Genomic DNA, 13,380 nt, shown 5'->3' on the forward strand with positions numbered 1-13,380 from the left:
GATAAGAAACCTCTCGGCATACATTGGTGGGGTATCCCTTGTTATGAGCTCCTTAGTTATCTGGACCTGTGGTATCTAAAGAGTCGTTTTAATTTTAGAACTTCTGGAAGTTTATATTCCGAAAAAACTTGCCTCCTACCTCCCTCTGTCAGATGGATTATGCTGTGCTGGGTCTTGGCGATTCCTCCTATGCAAAGTGAGTAGAGTGGTTTAGAAATGGGAGAAGATAGAAGGCAGCCGGTCTACTGAAGTTGGCCCCACCCTGTGACCTAGTTGTGCCCCTCAGAGAAAGATGGACTCTGTGCTAGATATCTTTGCCAAGATAAACAAGTGCCCTCCCCTTACCCCCAACCCTACTAATTCTTTGAGGTTTCTTATCGTTGTGCCTTCTGCAAGCCTAGAGACTGGCCAAGAAATCAGGCTCTTCCCTACTAGTGCTACCTTACCCTCTGAGACCCAGGTTCCTTCTTTCTCTAGTCTCTTGAGTACTAGTCATGGGGCTCTCTTAGTCTAAGAGTTTGCCCATTTCTAGCACTGTTAGCTGGAGCAGGTTTAGGGACCTGGGCCTAAGATGACTCCACTGAAATCAAACATCATTAAAACCTCTCTTGTAAAGACTCCCTGATCATACCACAGCCAAGAGTGCCCAAAGCATGGTACTGTGAAGAAACACTGGGCTGGGGCTCAGAAATCCTAGACTCTAGTCCTGTTTTTGCCCTTTCACAGGCAAGTCCTGACCCTCTTTGAACCACATCTATAAAAATGGGGAATAATAACCACCATCCCCTGCCCCCCACACACACACTCCCAGACTGAGACCCTGCTGAATGAAAAGATTTTTTCTGAACATTGATAGGAGAGGGGCCTCATGGACTGGGAATAGGAAGTGTTAACATTTGTTCACATATGGGTTTCTTAGTATATTTTTTTTTTCTCTCAACAGGTTTAATTTTGTAGCCAAGAAACTACACCGGCGCCTACTACAGCTTGGGGGTAATGCACTCTTGCCCATTGGTCTGGGTGATGACCAGCATGACTTGGGGTGAGTAACATCAAAGGCTGGGGCTGATATTCCAGTCAGTCAACAGGTATTTATTCAGTACCTACTATGTGCTGATCACTGTGGATACAAAGACAAACATGAAACAGTCCCTATTTTTATGGATTTTACATTCTGTTGAAGAAGGCAGTGTAAGCGCATGTAAAAGTTGAAATCTTCAAGGAGCTTTAGGTAGGGCAAGTAGTGAGTTGTCTGCCCACAGACCACAATGCTGTAGTGAAAAATGTCTGGGCCAAAGTTAGACCTAAACCCCAAGACATGCCTACTTGGACCTTTTCCCTTCCCACAGCTTCTCTCCTGCTCCTATGGAGCATGTTAGTGTAGAGATGCTTGAATCTTGATTTGGGAGGAGGATCAAAGGGTGAGGAAGAATGATGCTGAACCAAACTTCTAGCATATGTCAGTTACACCTATCTTTTTGCCAGAACCCTGGTTTGAATGGCCCCTAGGAAATGGTGATAGTTGTAAGACTATCCTTAGTTCAGCTGCCCTCTGGTTTAACAATGAGCTAAGACATTCTTTCCTCCCGACAGTGGGTATTCAAGGTCTGTCCAAGAGCCACACTAGCTTCAGGGGGAAGAAAGGGAACATGGGTGGACATGGGTGTTAGAAAGGAGCATGCTTGCTTACCCTGGATTTTCTCTGTGTTCTGGCAGGCCTTATGCAGTTATTGATCCCTGGCTTCTGGACCTGTGGAGAAAGGTTCTGGGGCTGTATCCTGTGCCTTCTGACCTTAGTGTCATACCTGCTGATATACCGTAAGGATCAGTTGTTGGGGAGAGCTGCCAGCTTTCTTCTAAGAGATTTCTATGTGGCTCTCACCGCACTCCCCAATCCCTCCCGCAGGAAGTTAGCATTTCTAGATCTCCTCCTTTTCAGTATTGAAGTCTAGAATGACCCTGGATTTGACATCACTGATCCAGGTAGCTTCTAGGCTTTTCCTGGGACAAGTTCTAGACAGGAGTAAATCTGTAACTGAGACAGATCCAGACACATTCCCCTCTGGCCCAGTTTAGGTACTCCCTCTGCTGGTCACTGAGAAAAGATTCATCATGAAAACTTCCTCTTGTGGGCTCTCTTTGCTCCCCAGGTTAGGCAGTAAGAAAAGGAGGTGTGGCATATCCTTAAAGATTTTGCGGGGAAAAGAGGGTCCTTTACTGGCTTACTTCATTAAAGTGAAGGTCTTGGGTGGCTAGGTTGCACAGTGAATAGAGCATCAGCCCTGGAGTCAGGAGGATCTGAGTTCAAATCTGGCCTCAGACACTTAAACTAGCCATGTGACCTTGGGCAAGTCACTTAACCCCAATTGTCCTGCCTTACAAAAAAGCAAAAAACAAACAAACAGAAAAAAGTGAAGCTCCTCCCCTTCCTCCCCCTCTGCTGTTACCAGTCTCCTAATGCACTGACTTCCTTTGCCACCTTCTCATTCCCTTTTCTAGTTTGCCTTCAAGGTTCATTTTGAATTTTTGTGATGAAGCTCCAGAGATTTCTTATGAGGAGCAACATTCAGAGAATCAAAGGCCTAAGGAGTTCCCCTCTGACCACAAGCCCTTCCTGGCTCCCATGGTCTCCAATCAAAGAGTGACTGCTGAGTCACACTTCCAGGATGTTCGGCTAATTGAATTTGACATCACAGGCTCTGGAATCAGGTGAGATGCATCTGTCCCACAGATCCACCCCAACTTCTCACTAGGATTCTCCCTTTGTCATCCAGAGGAGATCTTGCCAAGTTGGGTGTTTGTTCAATAAGCATTTATTAAGTATAAGATATGTTAAAGATGGAAAGAGATATCCCTTCCACAAGTGTGGGTATTAATAGATGAGATATATAAATAAACAACTATAGTATATCACAGAATACAAGTGCCATGTGAGATGATAAACACTAAAGGAATCAGTAAAAGGAAAAATCGATGAGCTTCTGTGGTTGCAAGAGGTTTTGTGGGAGGAATTTGAGCATGTTCCTTGAAGGTAAGGTTTGCAAAGGCAAATTTGGGTGAGGAGGGTGTTCCAAGAGGAGAAACAACAAACAAAAGCATAAAGTCATCTGGGGGGCACATTTAGAGACAATGAGAAGACCAGTTTGGCAAGAGTACAAGATGCAAGTAGGGAAAGGAATGTGAAGTGAGGCTAGAAAAGTAGGCAGGGGCTGACCGGGCTGAGAAACTTGAACTTTTATTTCATAGTTTGTAGCCACTAAGAAGAGGAATAATGGGATTAGACCTCTGTTTTTAGGAAGATTATTCTGGCAGATGTATAGATTGGATTATAGTGGAGAGACCAGGAGATCCCTTAGGATACTTATGTAGTATTCCAGATGAGAGGGAATAAGGGCCTATGGTAAGATGGTAGAGATGGAAAAAGAGAAAGAACATGGGGATGTAAGTGTATTTGGGATATAGAATCAACAGACTTAGTTTCTAGTTAGATGTGGGAAGCAAGAGAAAAGGAGGAATCAAAGATGACTTCCACCTTGACTTTTTTTTTTTATTTAAAGCAATTGGGGTTAAGTAACTTGCTCAAGGTTACACGGCCAGTTATTTCTGGGTGTGGTGCTAAGTATCTGAGCCCGGATTTGAACCCCAGGTCTTCCTGACACTGGAGCCAGTGCTCTTACTTGCTGAGCCACCTGGCTGCCCCTTCCACCTTGACTTTTAGCCCCATTTTCAGCAACTCATTTTAGGGGTGTTAATTCTGAGATCCAGGATCCTAAAGAGATACTTCAACCCTTGTCTCCTCCACTTAGTACTTTCTTTCCCTTCCTAGTTACCTCCCCATAAAGTTTCCACCTCCTGCTCCCAAGTCCCCTAGACTCACTGCTTCTGCCTGCCATACCCAGATGTCCCTGTCTCCAGGCCAAAGGGAAGCTTCTCTGAAGCTTTTGTAGGCAGGTTCCCAGTGATAACTGGAGTAGGGTCCTTTCCCTGCAGCTTTACTGCTGGTGACATTGTGATGATCCAGCCTCAGAACCCAGCCAGTGACACCGAGCAGTTCTGTCACCTGCTTAGTCTGGACCCAAACCAGCATTTTGTGCTTCAGCCTCGGGAGCCAGGTGGGTTTTTCTCTTTCTCTGTCCATTTCTTCATTTTGCTTTTCTCTTTTCTCTGTCTGTTTTGCTGCCTCTCTCCTCTGTCCGTCTCTTTTTTCCCACTATATGACTTTGTTTTCTTCTGTCTTCTCTCTTTTCTCCCTTGAAAAGTCAGAGAACTTTAAGTATCATCTTAAGGGCTTTGAGATATAATGGTCTTCACAGCCTTAGCTTAGTTCCTATAGTATGACCTCTCCTACAGAGAGAGCCACTCTGACTTCACCAGGTCCTGCCAGATGTGACTGTGAGTTTGATCACCCCTGAGGCAAGGGTCACTGCCCCTAAGGAAGGTGGGCCTCTGTCCCACCCTCTTTTATTCACCATAACCCAAATGAGATTCCCTGCTTGCTGTTTCAGATGTCACCTGTCCAGTTCATCTGCCTCAGCCCTGTACCATCCATCACCTCGTGTCCAACTACCTGGATATTACCCGTGTTCCCCTTCGATCGTTTTTTGAGATCCTGGCCTGTCTCTCTCAACACCAGATGGAACGTGAGAAGCTGCTTGAGTTCAGTTCTGCACAAGGCCAGGAAGAACTCTACAACTACTGCAACAGACCTCGAAGGACCATTGTGGAGGTGAGGGATCAGGACTAGGGCCTGACACTAGACCCCTTGGTCAGGGAGGCTCCTTAGACAACGAAGATTTTGGCCCTAAGATACCATGCTCTCATGCCCTCAACTTTCAGCATCTGGCAGAAGCCAAAGTTGAGTTCCAAGATAAAAGTCGGGTTGCTCTGCTTCTACTTCCAGGTCCTAGGTGACTTCCCACACTCAGCAGCTTCCATCCCACCAGACTACCTGCTGGACCTCATCCCTCCAATCCGGCCCAGGGCCTACTCCATTGCTTCTTCATTGCTGGTGAGAGATAGTTCACATCCCAAGGGTTCTGAAAGAGAAGAAGGTCAGTGCCAGCAACTTCTGGGGAGGGAGGGCCAGGAGCAGAAGCATTTTCTCCACTTTAAGAAAATCCACAAACAGCTTATAAACATCATTTTGAAACATCTTTAGTCCTTAATTCCTAGCTTGATACTTGAAATGTCTATTTACAATTTAAGAACAAACATAATAGCATAAATAAGAAAAAGAAGATTTAATATTTTTAGTAATTCATACATACCTTTCCAGGAACACAGCTGTTGTCTACAGTAGTCAGTCTAGTCATAATCTAAACCTCCCAACAAGAGAGGTATGAACAGTACCTCAACACAGTACAGTAAGAGCCCTAAAGGAAATTAAAGACAGAAATTCCCCCTAAATAATCTTTCACTTCCTCTTGCTGCTTGTTTTCTCCCTGATTTTAGAGGCATGTGTGGCCTTTCTGATTTGACCAACAAAGGAGAGGCATAAAGGGAGAAGCTTTGTAATTCTGTGAAGCAAATTGATATTTATGAGCTATCCATCAGCTTTCTGAAAATGAAATCCTACCCCATATCCCTCCCCTCTTACTCCCCCAAAGCATTATATGATCCAGCTTATTCCCCCTCCAAGGCTCATCCTCTCAGGGTGCAGATCCTCGTGGCGGTGGTGCAATACCAGACTCGTCTTCGTAAGCCCCGCCAGGGCCTCTGTTCTTCCTGGTTGGCTTCCCTGGATCCAAGGAGAGGTAAGCTCAGCAGCCTTCCAGGAGCAGAGCACCATGGTCAGGCATAGTATCACAGACTCCTACTCTCCACTCAGCTGACCTAAAATATCACAAGGCATGTACTGAGGGACTCCAAGGGAGGCAGGGGAAATTTAACATAGGTGTCAAACATACTGCATGCAAAACACTTGGTTCCCTCTGTTTCTCCCAGGGCTAGGAATATATCTTGAACTTTCCCTGTCTTGGGGCCACTCCTTCCTGGTAACTTCTCCCTACTAGGCTCCCTCAGACAAGATTAAAAACTTAGAAACTCACAGGGACTATCCTGTCTTTGAATATCACCCCAATTTCTTCTTCCCTATCCAGGACCAGTAAGAGTTCCCCTTTGGGTTCAAAAAAGTGGGCTGATCTTCCCTTCAGAGCCTAACACCCCTGTGATCATGGTGGGTCCTGGCACTGGGGTGGCACCCTTCCGTGCAGCCATCCAGGAGCGTGTGGCACAGGGCCAGACAGGTGAGCACAAGGAGTAAGCATGGATTGGGTTGGGACTGGACAGCTACTGCATACAAAAAGCTTCCTTGGAATACAGTACTTTTGTGTATTCCTGCCTCACTGTGTCTCCTGCCCCAACTAGAATGTCCCCAAAAGAATATAAGGTCTTTGAAGGTGGGATCAGGTCATTTTCATCTTTGTACCCCCAGGTACCTAGTAAGTCAGAATCAGAAAAGTCAAAATGAAAAACAAAAGCACACAAGTCTCCCTGAGCGGCCTAATGGAGAGGGATTCAGAATAATTAGACTCCTTGTTCAGGAGGAAAGGGTCAGTGGATGAAGGTCAGCCTTAAAGTAATTTGCCAAAAGATGGCCTCCATCCTCACTCCTTCTGAATCCCAAATCAGAAACTCAGGGTTAGAAAGATTAGAGGGAGAATTGAAATGGCTTTTCCAAATTCCCCAAAGCCATTAGTAGGTGGTCAAGATGCTTCTGGTGGTCAAGTCCAATATTTTGGAATGGTCTTCCCTTTTTTTTTTTCTTTTGGAGGCAATCAGGATTAAGTGACTTCCCAGCAACACACAGCTAATAAGTGTCTGAGGCCACATTTGACATCAGGTCCTCCTGACTCCATGGCCAGTGGTCTATCCACTTTACCACCTAGCTGCCCCTATCATTGTCTTCCTTATCCCACTCTGACCTCATTTGCCAACAGGAAACTATCTGTTCTTTGGTTGTCGACAGAAGAACAAAGACTTTTACTGTGAGGCAGAGTGGCAAGAACTTGTTCAGAGAGGTTTCTTGACCCTCATCACTGCTTTCTCCAGAGACCAAGTGAGTGGGAATTGGGAAGGAAAGTCATGAGAATGATGACATGAAAGATGATAGGAATGAAAGGAGTAGAGGAGGGGGAGAATGAATGGGAAATGAAGAAAGGGAGTGGTGGTACTGGACCCTGCAGCCACCGGGTGAGGTATTGGCTAAGTGACTGCCCTGGCCTGGGAGGGCTGAGAAAACAATGCAGTATCTCTGCAGGAGGAGAAGATTTATGTACAGCACCGTCTCCAGGAGCATGGGGCTTTGGTGTGGGAGCTGCTGAACCATCATGGAGCCTACTTTTACCTGGCTGGGTGAGTCTCCCTTCTCTTCTCTGATTCCTCATTCCCTTTGCCCTTAGAGGAGGTCCTTGGAGAGGTCCAGGGGGTTGATAGGCGAGATTCATACTTTGTAGTAACGAGGCATATAGGGACCCAAAAGGGACCTGGGGCTTAGGGGATCTACTGGAATCTTGTGGTAACTCCCTCCCTTTCCTTTCCCTTTTCTTTCCATCAGCAATGCCAAGTCCATGCCAGCTTCTGTCTCAGAGGCATTGACCTCATTGTTCCAGTCAGAGGGTGGACTCTCTGGCCCTGACGCTGCCACCTACCTCACCACGCTGGAGCGGGCCATGCGCTTCCAGGCTGAGACCTGGGCCTGACAAGCTTCACAACCCCCTTTTTCCTTACAAGGGCTTATACCTAAGGTTGACAATCCACCCTTCACATCTTGGTCTTGAACACATTCTCTAGGCCCTCTCCATCCAACCTTGTTTTCCCCACCCTGTGACTGGATCTCACCATCTTCACCCTGTCCTGATATATGGATGTTTTCCTTTACAACTGGGGAAGCTGATGATCTCCACTTGCTGTGAGAAGAGAATGACTGAGGGGTAGAACAGGGATTGAGATGTGATTGGCAAAGCAATAATAATATGGCAAAGTGATCATCTGCAGGGTCTTTAAAAGGGACTGGGAAGGGTTGTACTCGAGTGCACACACACACACACACCCAGGCTTAAGAGTACCTGGCTAATGGGACAGAATTCCCCTCTCCCACCTTCTACTGCAAAAATAAAAGGAAGCTGGGGAAATGGCCTAGGGTAGATATATAATAAAACAATGACTTCAATGGGAAAATTAGGGAACTCTTCCTGGAGGAAGTTATGAATGCTCACAAATTGCTGGAAAGGGCAGTTTTGATTTGGGGAGGGAGAGTGTGGATAAAGAAACTGAAGAACCAAAGCTCTTAAAACAATTACTTGTATCTCCAGAATTCCTAGTCCCCCAAGGCTCACCCTGAGAGAACCTGGGTTTGGGACAGGGCGTTGGCTCATTCTCATCTGATCCCAAATGCCTTAACCCCTGACAGGTGTGCACCAATGAGGTCCAGTCATCTTGAGTAGAGGGCAGCTCTGCCCTGAGGAAAGAGCAAGGTCTCCTGACCTGGGAAGGACCTTTCCTGCATTCTGGTCTGACCAGCAAGTAGGGATTCCTTACCCTGACTCAGCAGGGAGGGGTGACTTCAGGAGGCCTGCCTCACACCTGTATTCCTTCTTCTGGGAGATGGCTTAGGACATTCCAGGGGCCCAGAATATCTACCCTCTCCATCAGGCTATAGTGGAGCCATGGCTTGCCACCTCTAGGAAGTTTCCTCAAATTTAACTGTCTCTCCAGATGAATCCCTTCTTTTTACTATCAACATCCCCTCTGTCTTATGTAAGATACTGACACTGTTCATTGGTCTCTGCCCTCCTGCCACTTCTTCAAAACGTCATTTCCTAGAGCCACTGCCCTCTCCCCAGGCTAGAAAGAAGTCCTTACATTTGGGGGATTCCCAAGCTTAGTTGGGGCTCTTTTGTGTGGGCAGTTACTCATCACTGGGTAGGTATAAAGATGAGGCCACTTTGGAGAATAAGAGGCTGAAAATGGAATTGAAATCTCTAATGCTGTGACAATTTGGGAAAAGAAGCCGGTATACTTAATCAGTGCTGGTATTGAAAACTTGGAGCTTGAAGGATTTTTGTAAACACATCCCAGGAAGTCTTAAAGGTGCTATAGGCTGAAAAGAAAGCCTAAGGAACTAAATTAGAAAGGCTATTTCCCCATCGTGGCCATACCCAGGAAGTGACTGGGACATGGAATTGGAAACAAAACTACCACCCTTTCCCCTGGGGTTCTTTGGAGCCAAGTGTCCAGTCATCTCAAAAACACTCATTGGATAAAGTTAAGGGGTAGTAATATTGATGCATATCAACAAGACACCTACCTTCCCACCCTTCCAGGCTTAGCTCACAAACCCTCTGAAAACTGCCATTTTAAAATGACATCAGATGGTAGATAATCTACAATCTCAGACTATTAGGCTCAGAAGGCAAGATGCTACCTAACAGGTAGGGCTGTGCTGTCCCTCCTGACCAGGCCAGACTCCCAGCTAAGGGGAAATATCTATTCTTTTTTTATATTAATTTATTTTTGGTTTTCAACATTCACTTCCACAAGATTTTTAGTTCCAAATTTTCTCTCCATCTCTCCCCTCCTCCCACTCCAAGATGGCATGAATTCTGATTACCCCTTCCCCCAATCTACTCTCCCTTCTATCTCCCCTTTTCTTATCTCCTTCCCTTCTATTTTCCTGTAGGACAAGATAGATTTCTGTACCCCATTGCCTATATAGGTTATTTCCCAGTTGCATGTAAAAACAATTTTTAACATTTTTTTAAACTTTGAGTTCCATATTCTCTCCCTCCCTTCCCACCAACCCTCACTGAGAAAGCAAGCAATTCAATATAGGTTAGACATGTGTAGGCATGCAAAACACTTCTATAACAGTCATGTGGTGAAAGACTATATTTACTTCCATCCTATCCTGCCCCACATTTATTCTCTCCTTTGACCCTGTCCATCCTCAAAAGTGTTTGCTTCTGAATGCTCCCTCCTCTTATTTGCCCTCACTTCTATCATCCCCTCCCCCTTATCCCCTTCCTCCCTACTTTCCTCTATGGTAAGAGATTTTCATACCCAATTGAGTATGTCTGTTATCCCCTCCTTAAGCCAAATCTGATTAAAGTAAGGTTCACTCATTCCCTCCCACTTCCCCTTTCTTCCCCTCCATTGTAAAAGCTTTTTCTTGCCTCTTTTATGTGAGATAATTTATCCCATTCTACCTCTCCCTTTCTCCTTGTCCCAGTACATTCTCTCTCACCCCTTAATTTTATTTTTTAAATATCCCTTCATATTCAACACACCTTGTGCTATATGCATACACATACACACATATATGTATGTGTGTGTGTATATATATATTCTCTCCAACTACCCTAATACTGAGAGAGGTCTCATAGGTTACAAATATCATCTTTCCATGTAGGATTGTAAATGGTTCAACTTTAATAAGTCCCTTATGATTTCTCTTTCCCATTTACTTCTTCATGCTTCTCTTGATTCTTGTGTTTGAAAGTCAAATTTTCTATCCAGCTCTGGTCTTTTCATCAAGAATGCTTGAAAGTCCTCTATTTCATTGAATATCCATTTTTTCCCCTGAAGTATTATACTCAATTTTGTGGGGTAGGTGATTCTTGATTTTAATCATAGCTCCTTTGACCTCCAGAATAATATTCTTTAATAGAGAGGCTGCTAAATCTTGTGATATCCTGATTGTGTTTCCACAATACTTGAATTGTTTCTGGCTGCTTGCAATATTTTCTCCTTGACCTGGGAACTCTGAAATTTGGCTACAATATTCCTAGGATTTCTTTTGGGATCTCTTTCAGGAGGTGATCAGTGGATTCTTTCAATATCTGTTTTCCCCTCCAGTTCTAGAATATCATGGCAGTTTTCCTTGATAATTTATTGAAAAATGATGTCTGGGCTCTTTTTTTGATCATGGCTTTTGGGTAATCCAATAATTTTTAAATTATTTCTTTTGGATCTATTTTTCCAGGTCAGTTTTTCCAGTGATATTTCATATTGTCTTCTATTTTTTCATTCTTTGGGTTTTGTTTTAAAATTTCTTGATTTTTCATGGTCATTAGCTTCTATTTGTTCCATTCTAATTTTTAAGGAATTTTTTCTTCAGTCAGCTTTTGGACCTCCTTTTTCATTTGGCCAATTCTGCTGCTTTTTAAGGCATTTTTTTCCTCATTGCTTTTTTAAAATCTTTTTTGCCATTTGAGTTAGTCTGTTTTTTAAGGTGTTATTTTCTTCATTTTTTTTTTGTCTCCTTTAGCAAGCTGTTGACTTGTTTTTCATGATTTTCTTGCATCACTCTCATTTCTCTTCCCAATTCTTTCTCTACTTCTCTTAGTTGATTTTCATAATCCTTTTTAAGTTCTTTCATGGCCTGCAAGCAATTCATTTTTTTCTTGGAGGTTTGGATGTAGGAGCTTTGACTTTGTTGTCTTTTTCTGAGTGTATGTTTTGATCTTCTTTGTCACCAAAGTAAGATTCTCTATAGTCTGATTTTCCCCCCACTGTTTGTTCATTTTCCCAGCCAGTTACTTGAATTTTTAGCTCTTTGTTAGGGTAGGACTTTGCTTCTAGAGTGGAGAGTGCACTGTGATAAGTTTCAGAGGCTTTTCACAGCTGTTTTCAGAGATATTTCTCTAGGGACCTGTAAATTTAAAGAACTTCCAAAGTTCTTCCAAGGTTGTATGATCAAAGGAGAGGCATTTACTCCTCTCCTGGTCTATGAGTGACCACAAGAACTCTTTCTACCTTGGAATTGTGAGGAGGATTCCCTCTCCGGTGCCACCACCAGCTCTATCACAGGCTCCTCCTTGCCCAAGGACCAACACCCAAGACTGCAACCCAGATCCAAGCACAGGAAAAGTAAGAGAATCCTGCCTCAGTGCCACCAAAGAGATCCCTGCAATCCCCCTCTGATCAGCTGCTCAATTCCCCCACCTTCTGTGGGCAGAGAACTCCAGAAGCAGCCACTACCACTGCTGCCACCACCCCAAGGCTGGGGCCACACCATGATCCTCTCTCACCTATGCCTGACCTTTCCTACTGACCTTCTAAGTTGCCTTTGGTGTTTGTGGGTTGAGATTTTTTTGGAGGGGCAATTGGGGTTAAGTGACTTGCCCAAAGTCACAGGGCTAGTTTTTGTGTTGTGTCTGAGGCTGGATTTGAACTCAGGTCCTCCTGACTCCAGGGCTGGTGCTCTATTCACTGCGACACCTAGCCACCCCTAATGACTTTTTAAGACTTACCATTCAACCGGTTCCAAATACATCTAACTGAATTATCCTTTAGTCTGTATCATAATTCCATCTTTTCTACAAGAAAATCTAACTTAATTTTCTTACTTCACACTCAGTTCTCAACCCCTTACAATTTCACTTCTATCACAATCAATCAATTTAAGTGGAAAAAAAAAGCCCTTGCTCTCAAGGAGCTTACAGTCTAATGGGGGAAGTTAAAACATAAAAGGAAGCTGAAAAGGGGGGGGGGGTGAAAAGGTATCCAATGAGGGGGTGTGGTGGAGAGGTCAGAGAAGTCCCAAAGTAGTACACAACTAGATGAGAAATGAGGAAAGAGGTGTGTTCTCTGTCCTGAGAATGTACACCCATGTGAATGCAAGTATGACACATAAATCTAATAGTGCCTTTTCCATCCTGCCTTCCTGAAAAGTTGTATGTAATAAATCATGTAGCAATCATTTCTGACAGATGTAGGAGTATCTGAACACTTTAGAATGGAAAACTTCAGCCCTTCTTGATAGCCTATAAATTTAAGTATACAGTAGTTTGTAGTTTAACAGAATCATTGGGTCCTAACCTAAAGAATTCTTGGTAGTTGAATTGAAACATTTATTGAGAATCTATTAGGTTAGGTATGAGCATGTTAACATAGGAAAAGTAAAATCACAACAAGGTTAACTCAAATTTGTTTTGCATGTCTAGATGTATTTGTAATTTAAAAAAAACTTTTCTTCTCAATGAGTAGAGGAGAGAATTTGAACCTTGAAAAAAATAAAATTGAATTAAAGCTGAAAAAAAATTACCAGGCATTAGTTTTATCAATGTCTAATTAACCTTGAACCTTAAATGAGTGGTCCTCACATCAAATGCCATAGATACTCAAAAGAAAGATTATTGTACTCTACTATGAAGGCTTTCTGAGAACATAAACTCCTTACTAGTAGAATTATTTCATTCTTTATACTTTTATCCACAGTGTCAGGCATATAGTAGGTGATTAACAAATGTCAGTTGATGGAGAGGAAGAAATTGATGTTTTGTAATGTAATAATAATAATGGGGGAGAGATTGAAGAGAGCTCTGAATGCCATGCTGAGGATTTTTTTTTAAATATTTATTATAAATTTAATAGTCAACA

General features: G+C 43.6%; 2 protein-coding genes across 4 annotated transcripts in view; both read left to right on the forward strand.

The window, feature by feature from the left end:
• Positions 1 to 7,986, forward strand: part of NDOR1 (NADPH dependent diflavin oxidoreductase 1) — an 11,922-nt gene extending 3,936 nt beyond the window's left edge. For both annotated transcript variants that reach the window (XM_069072726.1, XM_069072727.1), the window contains 12 exons: positions 99 to 196; positions 944 to 1,042; positions 1,717 to 1,818; positions 2,500 to 2,709; positions 3,991 to 4,112; positions 4,506 to 4,726; positions 4,901 to 5,008; positions 5,639 to 5,753; positions 6,099 to 6,245; positions 6,939 to 7,057; positions 7,259 to 7,353; positions 7,556 to 7,986. In XM_069072726.1, the coding sequence (XP_068928827.1) occupies positions 99 to 196; positions 944 to 1,042; positions 1,717 to 1,818; positions 2,500 to 2,709; positions 3,991 to 4,112; positions 4,506 to 4,726; positions 4,901 to 5,008; positions 5,639 to 5,753; positions 6,099 to 6,245; positions 6,939 to 7,057; positions 7,259 to 7,353; positions 7,556 to 7,700 (1,581 nt within the window). In that variant the 3' untranslated portion in view covers positions 7,701 to 7,986. The remainder of the gene's footprint in view (positions 1 to 98; positions 197 to 943; positions 1,043 to 1,716; positions 1,819 to 2,499; positions 2,710 to 3,990; positions 4,113 to 4,505; positions 4,727 to 4,900; positions 5,009 to 5,638; positions 5,754 to 6,098; positions 6,246 to 6,938; positions 7,058 to 7,258; positions 7,354 to 7,555) is intronic.
• CYSRT1 (cysteine rich tail 1) overlaps positions 1 to 13,380 on the forward strand; it is a 172,683-nt gene that overhangs the window by 132,628 nt on the left and 26,675 nt on the right. The window lies entirely within an intron of this gene.

Source organism: Petaurus breviceps, unplaced genomic scaffold (assembly GCF_028583685.1).
Source record: "Petaurus breviceps papuanus isolate PSGF00001 unplaced genomic scaffold, PetGlider_PUasm1.0 90847, whole genome shotgun sequence".
Taxonomy (NCBI): Eukaryota; Metazoa; Chordata; class Mammalia; order Diprotodontia; family Petauridae; genus Petaurus; species Petaurus breviceps.